The sequence below is a fragment of the Accipiter gentilis genome, chromosome 24 (assembly GCF_929443795.1).
Source record: "Accipiter gentilis chromosome 24, bAccGen1.1, whole genome shotgun sequence".
Lineage (NCBI taxonomy): Eukaryota > Metazoa > Chordata > Aves > Accipitriformes > Accipitridae > Astur > Astur gentilis.
Genome location: NC_064903.1, coordinates 4,776,322 through 4,791,785, shown reverse-complemented (window position 1 = coordinate 4,791,785; position 15,464 = coordinate 4,776,322). Strand labels below are relative to the sequence as shown.

General features: G+C 38.8%; 1 protein-coding gene across 1 annotated transcript in view; it reads left to right on the top strand.

The window, feature by feature from the left end:
• Positions 1–14,154, top strand: part of TMEM164 (transmembrane protein 164) — a 45,873-nt gene extending 31,719 nt beyond the window's left edge. The window contains exons 6-7 of the mRNA XM_049827832.1: positions 7,217–7,317; positions 7,715–14,154. Of these exons, the coding sequence (XP_049683789.1) occupies positions 7,217–7,317; positions 7,715–7,921 (308 nt within the window). The 3' untranslated portion in view covers positions 7,922–14,154. The remainder of the gene's footprint in view (positions 1–7,216; positions 7,318–7,714) is intronic.
• Positions 14,155–15,464: the final 1,310 nt, after the last annotated feature.

Genomic DNA, 15,464 nt, shown 5'->3' with positions numbered 1-15,464 from the left:
GGCTGCAGTAAGAGGCTCTCGTGCAAAATATCCGTCTGTAGTGCAGATACAACAGGCCAGCACAGAAGATTCCTAACTCATATATATCTGTATATCTGTAGTTGGCAACTTTTTTTCAGAATGAATCTCACCTTGTATCACCTGTGAACCCTGCCAAAAATTATAGTATGCATCTGGGCAGGACACAGCATTCCTGAAATAGCTGGATAGGCTGAACCAAAGCTATAGGTCAGTTTTCTCTTTTTGTTAGGTGAGACCTTTGCTTCCCTGTCAAAAAAAAAGTATGAATGTTTTTTGCATCTTCTGGATTGGTTTACTGTTGCATCATCTGAGTGCTAGGATTGGCAAAAGGGAGGTGCAATGAATGAATTGTCAAGGTGAAAGGAAGAAGATGGGAACCACAGCAGTGCAGATTTAGACCATGGAACCAACCCCTTCATTGAAAAACTCCTCAAACCACTTTCATTTACAACCAAGCTGGTCTTCTGAAGCATATGAGTATGCTCAGATAATTACACTTTACACTACTGGGATACAGATTACTGGTAGGAGGCTTAGGGAGACGGCAGCCGAGGAAGTGTAATGTCTCAACTATTTCAACAGTGCATTAACCTGACCTTCTAAGATCAAGGTATTAGAGACCTCCAGTGGTGGTCAGGACAACTGAGTTTTTCTAACTGTATACTCTTAACATAAAGAAAAAAATATTAGTTTGCCCTGCATCAGCCTTAGAGACTCACAGTTCTGACTGTCGTCCTTAAGCTAGTTTGGTCAGATTTTCTGATGGATTTGACAAGATTAGATGTGCACCTTATTTCAGAGCTTCAGATCGTATTGAAATTTAATTAAAATGGAATTGTTATTTCCTGAATGCTGTGAGCAAATGATAGCATTCCACAACAGTTTGAAATAAGGGTTAATTTGTAGCAGCTCTCTAGCAGAGGAGTTCAGGAGATAATCTTCCTTGTGTTTTGAGATCCCCAGCATTATTGAGTTGACTTAATAACTTAATGAAGTAGAAAAGGATGTTGATGTTGAGGTTTTTTTAGGATTTTGTCACTTTTAGGAGCAATTTGATGTATGAACACCTGTACCTGAAGTTACAGGGTATCATGTTTGCTTGATCAGAGGCCTTTGTAGTGGTGTCACTGACACGTTAGCCTGCAGGGGGAGATAGTCTCCAGCATCCACTCTGTCCAAATGGCTATGCAGATTCTCAAAATTCACAATTCAAATGCAGGTTGTCCACAACTGTTGAGGAAGTAAATTGATTTGGTTGTATTATTTTTGAGCGGGGGGAATCTTCTTTTGGAGCCAATAACTGACAGTAATGGCCTTGTAAATTCTGGACAGTCCTGTGGTCTGGCCCCGTGTATTTTAAGAGCTGATTCACTGTTGTACAGCTGTGCACAAGTGGACAGACATACACACCCTAAATAATTAAGTAGGTGAGTTGTTTGTTGGGAGTAGAGTCAGAATTTTCAGCTTATAAGGCAAGTGCTGTATCTTTATAAGCAATAAAGAAACTGTCTCTCTGACTCAAGTCATAAAGCCCTTTTCTTTTTTGATCTAAGTGTCTTCAAGAGTGGTATCAGAAGAGATGAAGCTCTATGGCATTGTCAGAAAGTCAGTAGAGGTTGATGGTTTGTTTTGTTTTGTTTTTTTACTTTTTTCCCCTTTCATGGAGCATGTCTCTGTCGCACTTCAGATAGATTGACAGAAGCAGCTCTGTATAGCCAGCTTTCTTAAGGGCACTGCAGTGTTTCTTACCTAATGAGAAGCTGGGCTATGTTGTAAGATGTAGAACACAGATACCAAGTACAGACGAAAGGATCATTTTTCCTGTGGCTGTAAACTAGGAAAGCGCAATTAAAGCAATTGCAGATCTGAACTTGTGCTTTTCGTTGGCTGTTAGGACTTGCTGGCAAGAGTGAGGGAGTACCATATTTAAAGATATTTCTAACTGTTGTACCCTTTCTCAGGCACTTCCCCACTTTGTGACACTTACCTGTATTTAGCTGCATCTTTCTTTAGCTTTTAAATGGAGTTATAAAGCAGGCTTTATTACATACCTTAGTAGTAATTCAGGAAAAAAAAAAATCACTATATATTTGAATATAGTTACATAGTCATAAATCTAGTTTATCTCCATCCTCGTTGAAATACTTGATAATGCGCAGTATAGCTCTTTTTCTGAAAGTCTTAATTATTTGGAGACCTGTCAACTCTTGTGTGTTATTCTCCTACTGTCCTGCTAGCAGCTTCTATGTTGTGAGTCCAGCTTTTCTCTACCTCCTGAATCCCATGTATTTGACATAAGTGTTGGTTTCACTGTGCAGCTGTGCGTGTACTATGGCACCTTGAGCAGCAGGGTGCCATCAGCTGGAGGTGTGTGCCCTTGCTCTGGCTGCAGGCTCATGCTGCAGTCTCTCATGTAGCTTGATGGTTTCAGGATAATCTTATTTGATGATTTAAGAGAGCTGGAGAGGAAGAAGAGGGGACATGTATGTCTTATGTTGTGTGACCCTCTGAGCCTTATGCACTGGGCAGTTACATTTCCTTTGAAACTATGGTGGCCTATTATGAAACACTTAAAACTAAAGAAGGATGTTTATGTGGCATTCTCTGAGTGGGCCCAAGGTCTGTTAAAGACTTCTCTCCCTTACCAGGAGATGGAGAAGTTTAGAAGGATATGTACCAGTATATTGGGGAACTACTACTATATGAAGGAAGAACTGCTGCTGCTTCTTTATGGAATATAAAAAATGGTTCCTGAGAGGAGCAGGTAATATAAGACTCCTGTCTGAGCCGATTCTGATGAGACTAGCTGGCATTGAGGGAAATGGAAATCTTCTGGCATAAGGTAGTATTTTGAAATCTACACGTAGATTCAGAACAGCTGTAGGGGAAACTGGATTTCAGGCTCATCCTCTTGAGAACATTTTTCCTGTTTTCCTCTGGAAAGGAAGTTTGGTCTCTAGGCTAGCTCAATAGGCCACACAACTAGAATTAACCCTTTGATCAAGGAAAATAAAATGGAAATAAATCTGCCCTCACATTTTTATAAGCTTGAAAATGAAGGAATGGTAATAGTTGGTCTGAGTTTTGGATTAAGGAGGTCTACCTGTAATTGTGAAGGAGAGTGTGCTGGGCTGGAAAACTGGTAAAGGTCTATCAAATGTAGTGGGAATGAAAACCAGACATTAATTAGGAAAAAGAGATTATTTTAACACCCTACTAAATTAAAAAATTGTACTATATTTAGGTTCTGATTCGAACAGAGGAGTAGTCTTCTCCTGCATTATGTCTCACAAATACACAAGGAGTATTACCTTCTGTTAAGTTGCATTCAAATTTTTACAAGCCTATGTTTTGAGAACTTTAAATAAAAGTAATAGTTTACAAGAATACTAGAATTAGCACAAGACACTACGGGGGGGAAGCAGTATAAAAGAAATTGAGTCACTTTGTTGATTTTTAAAGCCATACTTCCATTTCATAGATGGCAAAACTAACCACTTGGCATGTTCAAGGTCAACAAATTCTTGTTGCAGAAGCAGATGATGAACCGCAAACTCTTCAATCTATATGAAAACTTTTCTATCGATGCTATTGAAATAATGAAGCTTAATTTAAAGTGAAATATCCACTGCCGTGCTATTTCAACACAAGAGCAAATATACGGCCTACTTGGATGACCCTGATTTGGAACGGTCTCAACTGTCTGGGGCATGAGCATTTTTGAGAATGAGATTAGTGCCAGACTGGCAGTTGGATTAAATTTTCGAAAGTGCTTAACATATAAGAATTGCCTGTGATCCTTAGTGAATAGAGGGTGAAACTCACTGCTACCTATTGAACTTGATTTTCTACGTAAGCAGCAAGTAGCTTTTGCCAAAGCCAACACAGGCCATTCGAACAACCACTCAGCTGGGTCTCAGTTCTCCTGTTTGTATGTTTCTGTTAACAGACTGTACTACAGAAAATAGACCACATGGCTCTGTTATACAGTCATCTGTTGAATAGCAGGACTGTAGAGTAATAAAATCTGTAGTGATTATTTATCTAATGAGAAATGCACAGAAAATTATCCCAGGTATGAATTTAAAATGAGTTTCCCAAAGCATACTTGGGAATCCAGAGCTCTCTGAAATGTTTTCATGTGGAGGTTGTTGTTTCCTTTTTGTCCCTTGATGTCCAAAATAATGTTACTGCTGAAAATCTCACTATTATTTTCAGAATTGCAAACTCTAGCAAGGAGGGATTTTTCTATATAAAGCAAGATCAAAAGTCTGTAGAGGGTGAGAGTTGCTAATACATTTTTTTGAAGTTTTGCAACAGAGAGAGGATGTAGCAGTATGAAATTCTTTGCTGGAGGGACCCAAACAGCTCACCTAAGTGACTTCTGAAACATGATTCCCTGACTAGATTGAAGCTGGACATGAGAAGCTTGGGTTCAAAGCCAAATTATGCCACTGATCTGTTTTGTCATCTTGTATAATTTCCTTAGTCCACTTTTAATGACTGCCTTCTCCCTCCAGTCTTGTTTCATAGCTGGGTTCACTTGTCTATTTTAGTGTTTATATACTACCTGCACTGTAAGTCCCCCAGATATGAAGGTCTCTGGATTCTGGCTTTTCTGAATGTTTACCTCTTTAGACTACTACCATCTGTTCTCGGGCTTTGTCAAATACTTCTGAAATAACACAGGCAACTGCCAACCAGGCGAGTTTATGCGAAACCAAATTCGGTATAGTGCTACTCTCTGCCAGTTCCTGGGAGCTGTTTTAGATAGCTTATTTAAATTTTATTTTGTGTTTTGCATCTAGGTTAAACATGCACCTAAAACTGCAAAGACAACACAAAGAACCTTTGCAAGTCAAATGATGTTTTCTTTGCTCTACAGCTGAGCAGGGAGCACAAAGACTTTCTGTATAGCTTGACCAGGTCACTTAAAGTTGGTGCAGCCAAAAATAGAGCCATGGTCTCCTGAACTCTGACACCAAGGCTAGCTGCTGCTTCTCTTGCTCTCTGTAATGAAAAACCATATTCAAGGTGGTATCATGTATCTGATGTTTTCCAGCAGTGGAGTTTAATGAATATCATTGCTATTTAAGTAAAGTCTCCTGTACCATTTTCTAAATAGGATACCAGCTCTTAAATTGTGCTTGCTAAGTACATTCGAAGAATTAGACTGCTGTGAATTTTTTTCCCTTTACCTGTAGAGTACTCCACTTAAAGTTACTCATGTAGAGTTCACTTTTACCTTTGGGTTTTGCTTATAGTTCAGACACTTCTTCTGACCTTCACCTTCCCACTGGATAAGAAATCTTATTAGCTGCGTTATGCTTTCAGAGTAGCTTCTCTGCTCATATTTATCACGGTTGCACCGAGTCACAGCTTGCTTACTGAAACATGGTGTGCCGTTGTATCTCGGGTAATTACATTAATATTGCTGCTCATTAAAGTCAGTGAGTGATATATGGAGTGCATATGTGCTGCTGTCATTCAAGCATACAATCAATTCCTTAATCTCTGTTGACTAGCAAGAGAATAGCTATGTTATTTTGAGTGGACAATGAATAGATGTACAGGTTTAGACAATGAAGCGTAGGTAATTTTGAAATTGTAACGTTCACAGAATTATATCTAAATTAGATTATTTCAGGTAGCTACTGCAAAATCAATCTGAACTGGCATGATGGGTACAAGCTATGGAAGAAAACTGTGCAGGAAAGAATTGTAAAAGGGCAACAGGGATTGAGAAAGCAGTGCTCTAGGGATTTTAAACCTGAGACAGGATGTACCATTATACGGTGGTGTCGTAAAGCAAGTTAACAGCAGTTATTTGCCTTTATCTACATATGACACCATACATAGGCATACTCATACCAGCTTTAGTCTGGTGAGTTCTGTCATAGCTAGCTATGCATGTGTAGTTAGTTCCCAGTAGCCCTGTACAGTATATGCTGAAGTCTGTAATTACTTCCAATTACTTCCTGGTAATTACTGAATGTGCTAGCTAGCAAAGGCTAATATGAATATTGCACTCTGTGCTGTAAGCTATCCTTTGAGTACTGGATACATGTTCCAATATTTAATAATATCTAATGGATCAGAGAGCAGACAAAGGCAGATAAAAAATGCCAGCGTATTTATACAATCATCTGAAACTCTACAACTTCTTATAGCAGCTGAGCAGCATGACATGGTGCATCTTTTTTTTGCCCCTAGGTTAAGTTATTAAAGTCATAAGGAAAATAGTATTTTTCCCCATATCTTACACTGAAATTTTTATGTGTGCTAGTAAGAGTGTTGAGAACGCTGTAAACTCTTTTTGTTCTCACCATATGATGTTTGAATATTTAATTCCAGAAACAGTCTTCTATCTAAGGGTGATTCTATTAGATCTGATTGCCTTGGTATATTCTAGATCACGTGATACTGTGTTTTGTCAGTAAATTGACAAAACCTAGTTTCAGGAGGAGAGAGAGAAAGGTGAACCCAGGAATAATGTGATATCTGCTACTTCATTTGAAGGGGAAAAAAAACCTTTACAGTATCTGTAATATCTACTGATTATAAAATTGTTTGTAGTGTATATCTGAAAATACCTCCACAGCAGTTTTCATTTAAAAGTACAGTCTGTCATTAATGGATTGACCACTTTATACGGCTTTTCTGTTCCTAGGCTTTATTGGTGCAAGTTACTTTTTAATAGTTGTTAAACTATTAAAAACTAGGAAATGGTAATTAGGCTATGTTCTAATACAGTGCTGTGCAAGAACTGCCACTACCTAGGTTAGTTCTGTGCATGCTGAAGTCATAGCCCCCATAAGAGGCAGGTGTTTAAGTATAAATAACCTGATTTTTGAAGATTCATTGTATACCATTACTGTATTTTAAAATCATTTAGTACTTCTGTGGTAGAAGGAAGAATGCAGTACAAATCACTGGTGTTGGTGAAAAATAGGCAAGCTTCATGAGGTAACATATTGTACATTTTACTGCTGGACCAGAAGGAGGGAACAAACTGAGCAGGACGCTCCAGGTAAGAAGTAAGGCTCTCAAATGTTAATTACTATAATGGTATTGAGTAGGTTATCAGCTAAAGCCAGATGCCCTAACATCCACAGAGCAGAAGAGAGGATTATTCATGAGTGTTTGATGGACACAGCAATTCAGCTGAATACTAATGTATTCCTTTCTTTTCAAGGTATCTACACTCCAGAACCACTCTGCAATTTCTGGTGGGCTCTTTTATCCACGGGGTTTATGTTTGTGTATCATTTTAGCATCTTGCAGATTCTGGGATTGGTAAGTAAATAGAGGTTAATAAATGGATAGTTTGCAAGTACATTCAAAGTAAAAACACTGACTAGTTTTTCAAAACATCCCGCTATATATGGATAAGACTACTTGCATGCAAATTTTTAATTGCATGATCTAATGGGCATTTGTATCTCATATCTCACAAGCATTGGTAAAATATTTCATAAATTGATTATATACCTGCATAAATCCACCTATTAAATGCGCACAACTGAATTTGGACCTGCTTTCCTTCTGAAAGCTGCCCTATTTGTGTTGAACAAAGGAGTGCCACCTAAACATTTTTGATTATTATGGTATTTTCAAAATTACCATTTTAGGTGTCTGAATCAGTGCAACACAAAAATACTATTAATTTATAAATTTGTTGTCACTTTCTCAGGTTACAGAAGTGAATTTGAACAACATGTTGTGCCCAGCCGTCTCAGATCCTTTTTATGGGCCCTGGTATCGAATCTGGGCATCTGGACATCAGACTGTCATGACCATGACTCATGGGAAACTTGTAATCCTACTGTTTTACAGTGCTGTCCCCATCTTTAAATGTAGCATGGACTTGCTTAGACTCCCAGCTAAGAAAATAGACTGAAATTTCTCCCCGCGATGTAGTATACATACAGGAAGCAGAGATACTTATACTGGAAAACAAAGAGGAGGGATGAGACGACAATGTGTTTATACTTCTCCCCACAGTTTAATGCCTCAAAAACACCTCTATAATCAAGTGAGGGGTTTTTTAACTGCTGTTTCTCACTGCCTATTGCCAATGGCAAAATTAGTGGCCTTATTCTGGAAAAGGTTCATGTTTTATACATTTTGTGTAGATTACAGTAGAATCTTGCTAAGCTACAGTTTAAAATTAGGCCAGGATCTGTCCACATTCCAGCAAAGAGAGTGGCAATGCTACCTCGTTTTGACTTATTTTCTATTAAATAGAAGTACGCTTATATCATAGGATAGGAAATAAAGCTGAATTACAACACTCCAGTAATGTGAACAGAACACACGTTGAAATGCATCATCCTGGCTTAACTCTTAGCACTTGAAGGTTGCAAAATGGTCAAAGTGAAACGATGTACACCTAATCTCCCAGTTGCAAGTGCAAAACAGTGAGGTTCTACTGTATTTTCTTTAAGCTGGTTGAAAATGTTGGGGAACAATAACTCATTAAAAAAAAAATTTTTTTTTTTTTTTTTTTTAAGCGACTACTTGATTTCTAAGCTGCTGTGGATAAATATCTATCTGGCTAAGTCTCATCAGATCTTGATGCTTTGGTTATGCTTTTATTTGAGTGAGTGGAAAAACACCATGTTGAAATAATTTCAAAAGACCATGTTACGTATAAGCTATGATAACGTATTTCATCCACTGTTCTGACCTGACTTGGAACAAAAATGTTTTTTTCACTTAGCTTAGATTGGAGAGGGAGTGGAGATACAATGTCCAACGTAAACATCAGTTTTCCTTTTTTACTTACTAAAATTTTGAAACATTCCTCCTCTGTGTTCTAACACTGATCTTCACTCAGTAGAGTGGTTAGTGAAGAAACAAAATGAAACTATGTTCTGTCTCTACAGCTCTAATACATTCTGTATACTGATTTTAAAATACAGATATAAAAAGTCAAATCAGTGCAGGCCTCTACTGAGCAGAAAGTGTTCCAGTTTACTAGTATGACTAAATCTTCCTGTCAACATGTCTTGTGGACAACAGGATGTAGATAGGCAGAATGATAAATAGTAAACTGTGTGTACCTGTTCAAATTTTCCAAGGCTAGAGGAGAAACTGGTGGGCAGAGTGACGGGAAATCTTGAGTGTGTTCCTCCAGGTAGTTAACTGTGAGTCTATTATGCAGACTGTTGTCTTTCAGGGGTATAGGAATTTTGTTGTACAAAAGTTTGTTGCAGTTTATAGATTCATTGTGTTGTCAAAGCTGTGACTTGTAAGATAAAACAAAACCATACCTCCTCCAGCCGGATCACCTGAAGATAGGTTCTGAAGTTAAGGTACAGTCATTTATACCTCAAGAAGGCAAAGTAAGAATGAGAAGTGGTTGACTTTTTTTTTTTTTTTTTCTTAAAATAGAAAAATTTTCATTGGACAGGGAACCAATGGCTACTTGGAATATTTTTTATTCCATATAATTAAAAAAAAAAGTACACCTCAATCCAAAATATAGTCCCACATTCTAATTTACACACTGGTTCCTGGCTTTCTTCCATTCCTTGCTGTGTATATATATACATAATAAATATACTGTACTCTCACAACTTGAGAACATGTGACATATACCTAAACTATCCATCAAACATGTATAGCTAGTCTTAGTTATACAGACTGTATGGCTCCTTGTCTTTTTAATCAGAATTCAGCCTGAGAAAGCTATGCACCTGGTAATAAGAACTGCCAGCATACGGAGTTAACTGTCAGCTGTTGATCCTGCAAATGTCTAAGTACATAATGAATTTCATCAAGTAGTCTCACTGCTGCCTCAGTAAAGCTGGGCATATGTTACTTAAGTATTTGTGGAGTGGGGCCTAAAGAATGAAGGCATTGGTACTGAAGGCCTGAATCTGTCTTTGGAAGACCACTTAATTAGCTGCTGGAGTGATAGAAATTTTTGCTATTTATTTCAGCAGATTCAGTATTTCGTGGTGAAATACAGGATGTTGCTGGGAGATGCTAAGATGCAGTGCTGGATGTTAAAGCGTCCCCCCTATTAATATACTTCATCTCCTATGAATAGCTGAATGAAATCGACAGTGATTCTTCCCTCCCCATAGTTACTGTCAAGTGTATCATGGTTTATTTATTTACTTAAGAATTTGGCAAAATGCCTTACGTTGAATTCAGTCCTGTTTAGAAGGAATGTTTGGTATTACAATAGAATTATTTTAGCCAAATTTTGCAAATACTATTTCACATTATTATTTGCTTAACTTCACTGACGTTTTGGTTTTTTTAAGAATCTTTCCTGTTGCTTTATTTTTTCTTCAGAATATTGTAGCTACTGGGAAAATTTCTGAGTTACGTCACAGTAGCAGGCTTTTTTTTTTTTTTTTTTTTTTAACTACAACATTTCCTGTCTATAGTCATATGCTTCAGGGCATTCTAAACAAGTATAAAGCAGCTGCTATTTGCCACCATTGACTGCCTCTGGTCAATTAAGACTGCAGGAGCATTTAAATAAGCTCAGGTGTCTCAGTGCAGGCTGTTTGCTTTGCAGGCAAAGTTTGTGAGCTCTTCCGACTGACTTAAAATTCAGTAGCAGGAATGGCAATGTTAAATATAGCTACCTGAGGGAAGTCCCTGGGGCAATTTGGATGAAAGCATTCTTGGTGCAGTTGTACCACTTGTACCATTCACTTTGATAGCAGAACCACTGTAAGTGATTGCTTCTGCCTTCCCTCCCACCCTGTACCACAGAAGTCTGTTTCTGTCACTGTGCTGTGACTCACGCTTTTTCTCTGTTACGCTGGTCCAGTTGTTTTGAGTCATGGTAGAAATTTCAGGCATAATTTCAGAACATGGAGTATGCTGACACAATTGCTCATCAAAACCAATGGGACACTTCTATTCCCCTTCCAGACCTTACCTGTTCAGGTTCTGGAGCTTGTTGAATTCTTCTGTACCAATTTAAGTTGCTAAAATGGCTAACTGAAGAAGGAAATTTGGCAAAAAAGCAGAGAGGTAAACCAACTACTGCACCCAGTAAGGATTTTGGAGGTATTGGAGCTGCTGTAAAAGAGTTGAATGGTGCAGTTGGAGGCAGGTGGGAGGGAAGGCAGTGGAACCTTCAGCTTTTGTTTGACAGTAAGCTGTTGCTTCTTTGCTTGTTGTACAGTATCAGTGAAGCTGGCTGAGATAGAACAGAATCATTTAGGTTGGAAAAGATCCTTAAGATGATGGAGTCTAACCATAAACCTAACACTGCCAAGTCCATCACTAAACCACATCCCTAAGCACCGCGTCTACACATCTTTTAAATACCTCCAGGGGTGGTGACTCCACCACTTCCTGGGCAGCCTGTCCCCGTGCTTGACAACCCTTTCGGTGAAGAAATTTTTCCTAATATCGAATCTAAACCTCCACTGGCACAACTTGAGCCCATTTCCTCTTGTCCTGTCGCTTGTTACTTGGGAGAAGAGACTGACATCTACCTCATTACAACCTCCTTTCAGGTGGTTGTAGAGAGCGATAAGGGCTCCCCTCAGCCTCCTTTCCCCCAGACTAAACAACCCCAGTTCCCTCAGCCGTTCCTTGTAAGACTTGTGCTCTAGCTCCTTCACCAGATTCGTTGCCCTTGTCTGGACACGCTCGCTCCAGCAGCTCAGTGTCTGTCTTGTAGTGAGGGGCCCCAAAGTAAGGCTTTTAAAATGTACTATTTCATTTTGGTTTATGGTATGGCACCACAAGAAACGGTATCAGCATAGCTGAGACACAAGCTTCACAGCAGGTGAAGAACAGGTCAGAGTGGGAGCAGAAGGGGAATGGACTTCTGAAGCTAATGTCATCGAACTTCCCAGCCTTTATTCCTCAGCTGTCTCTGGTATCTCTTTGGAATACGCATCAGACAGACCTTGTTCAATGTGCAGGATATTGGTCTGACTGGGTAAGACGAATACTTAATCTCCATAGGAGGTCTTTATTCTCTGCCCTGGCAGAGGCCAATTTTCTTTTCCCTGATTGGTTTGTTTCATAGGCAGTTATGCTATATGGATGATTTCTTTGGTTGCTTTTATACTTATTTATGCTGGAAATTAAAGAACAAAACTGTACTGCTATCCTTGAAAGCTAATTGACATTCTCTCCTGTGGTATTATGCGCATGATCTATGTCAAGATAACGTGAAGCTGTTGCCCAGTACCTGGTGATGAGTTTTTACATTGCAGCAGTGCAATGTACAATTGAAAGGGTAGTCCGAGTCCTCCCTGGTCAAATGTTCCTAAATCTTTTGCCACAGTACTAACAGTTAGGAAAACGTTAGCAATAGCTATGGGGCAGAGCAGGAGGGGAACCAGATAGCCAGACAAACTATTCCTTTCAGCAGCAGCTTAAGCCGACTGTAAAATCTCACCCTGAAGCGGACTGATTTGCTGTCCACTAGCAAGTCAGGCACAATACCAGAAAAAATTCTTGTGCAGTGCCAATGCCTAGACTTCACGGAGAAGTTGGTATGTATTAAGGTGTCTGACCAGAGCCTTCTGCTCTCCTAATTTCTAGTACTGTAGGCACTTCAAACAAAATAAACAAGGAGAAATGAAATTGATTGCTCCTACTGCCAGGGACTGTCTAAATGTACCTCCCAATGTACACATAAATGAAGCATTAGTAACTACAATAAACTTGTTTACCGATCGGTTTGTTTATGCAGCCTCAGAGTAAGTAGCCCTCTAAAGCAGAAAAGCGAGCTAGCAGAATTTCTACACCCACCACCACATCTGGCAATTCAGCCTGTGAATATTGAGATTATTGTGCCAAGGCTTTAGCTGTCCAGGATACATGCAGTACTATTTTTCAAGGATTCAGACACCGTACACAGTGTTTGAGCTGTATCTGTTTAACTTCCTCCTATTTAAGCACCAAAGAAGAATTTGCATCTTGTTTCTTTTGAAGGGTGAAAATTAACAGCTCTTAACCGTTCTTGTATAAATCAATGAAAAGCCAGAGTCTATGACCACACCGCTCTACTTGGTTTTCGTTCAGCTTCTTAGGGCTTGACAAATGCTGCTTATAAGCAAGGAAGTCAGTCCATTCGCGTACCTTAAGGTTATAGAGTACCTCATTGTAGATTTATCCATCTGTTTCTGGCCACAATCAGGGTTTTGATATTTCTGTATATTTGATATCATTTTGTAAAGCCCAGTTTAGTTTTTCTTTCAGGAATGGCTACTTGCAACTGTTAAATTACTGTACTTTTATGTTCTAAGTCAGTCTTGCATCTAAACACCACAGGCATTTGTTTTCTATGCATCTATAGCTAATGGAAAATATAGACGTGCTGTTTTTCCTCACTGTTGCAATTGTTTCACTAGAGGTGGATTCCTAGCAATTCAATTAGTCCTAATAGTTAACAAAGCTCTGAAAAAGCCAAAAACTAGGAAGAGGGCATGTCAGCCCTGTTAGGAGGCGAAAGGTTTCTGCAGGCAGACAGGTCAACTTTGATGTTTTCATTTTTACAGTGACAAGACTCATAACAAATCTGTTGATTTTTGTGATCTCGTACTCGAAAGTGATATTGCTGTAAATGTCTTGCAGCTTTTAGTGTAACTTAGTCAAAGCCAAGCCGTTTTTTTAAATGATTTTATTTTTTTCTTCAGGGTCAATTTTGTACTTTTTTTAAATTATTTCTGCATTTACTGAGTCATTATCTCAATGCTGCAGAGGACGCAGCAGGCAGAACAGCGAGCGTACCCACACCCCTCTCGCCAACCAGACTGTGCCGGGAGTTGCTCAGGCACTGGGCTGAAGCACACAGCGGTCTTTGGAAACGTGCAGCTCCAGTTCCCCTACCCTCTAGTTCAACCGTGGCGTTATCCAGGCACAGAATGGTACGGCAAGGGCAAGGATGGATGTGGAGAGGCTCAACTGCCACATATGCTGTTAGTTCTGAATAATTTGTAAGAGTGTTATGAATTTTGTAAACTTTTTAATGTGCTAAAACTTGGTTATGAGGTAACATTTACAAATAAGGGGCAATTTGTGTACTTGTTTTTGTATTTTGGTCTGATGTTCTTTTTTGTTGTTGTGCCCTAAGTCCAGATCACTGGGCAAATAGTTGTTAAACCTTTGAATTAAAATAAATAAATGCATTTTAATGGATACTGTACAGTTGTTATCATTCTAATTGTGCCAGGCACCGAGTCTGTCTTGCTTAAGACTTTTTAAAACCAGATAGGAAAACCAAAATTGGCTTTCCACTTCAATTTGTAGTATTTACAGTTAGAGTCACAGAAGGACTTTAATTGATAGCTAATCATCAAATCAGATAAGAATATGGAGTCTCCTGTCAAGCAGTCTGTACTGCTAGATGTAGTCCACTTTGCACATAGCAGTTTCTGTAAGTGAGAACAATGATTACCAGGATTTCTGGAAGTTTTAAGCATTTAAGTACAACCTGTGCCTGTGATCTGTCAATCAACATGACCCAAGCCTGAGTTTACTGGCAGACCTCACTGTAGGACATCATAAATCCTTTAATCACTGTTTAAATATTCCCTGTCCATGTCTTTCAGGTAAAGAGCTCAGGAAACAGCATTATAGTATTATGATGCTTTCTTTACGCTTCTTCTGCTGTTCTTGCCATGACTTTGGCAGGCGTCTTTTATTTCCTGTTCTATGTCACTTTAGTAGAAGATCATGGAACATGTACAGAGGTTTTTAGCTCAAAACTTTGTTCAGAAAGCTACTGTAATTAAGGAACTCAATCTTACACCATAGGTGATGGCAAAGTCGTTTTAATGCACTTCAGAATCTGGCTGTAATTAAAAATACATTTAAATAGACTGCAGTAATGTTGTGAGCCAGTACATCTCAGACAAGCAGGTATTCATTTCATTGTGGAAGTTTCCTGGCAAATACTGTTCCTGCAAAAAGAACGTACTGGATCTGCCCACCTGTATTATTATATATGTTATAGAAGTTTTAAGTTTTCATGCAGCTGAGGAACAGAACCAATTCTCCAGCTTAATTTCTCTTGAACAGTCTAAAGACTGATACAACAGCTTAAGTAGAAATCTAGTATGAAGTGCTTTATGGAAAGCTGAGATGAATTTGCAAGCAATTTCCTTTTTCAGGCATTGCTAATTATCCTTTGCATCTCTCTATAACCCCAATTGTGAAGTCAGTCTTTCATTGTTTAATACCAATAAGCAAGTTTCCACCTCTGAAACATCTTGGTACTATTTTGCTAGTTTGATTTTTATGGTGTGATAACTCCATAGCTAGCTAAAATAGCAAGAAGAGTGGGAACTTTTGGTAGCAGTTTTAACTAGCTATACATCTCAATGGACTGTGAGTTTTAGGTGGGTTTTACCCAATTCAGACTAACGATACCAAATCTGTGAGATACTAAAACAATGGAAGCTATTTACTGAGGCAGGTTTTCCCTTCAGAGGTTTGGGGTTTTTTGG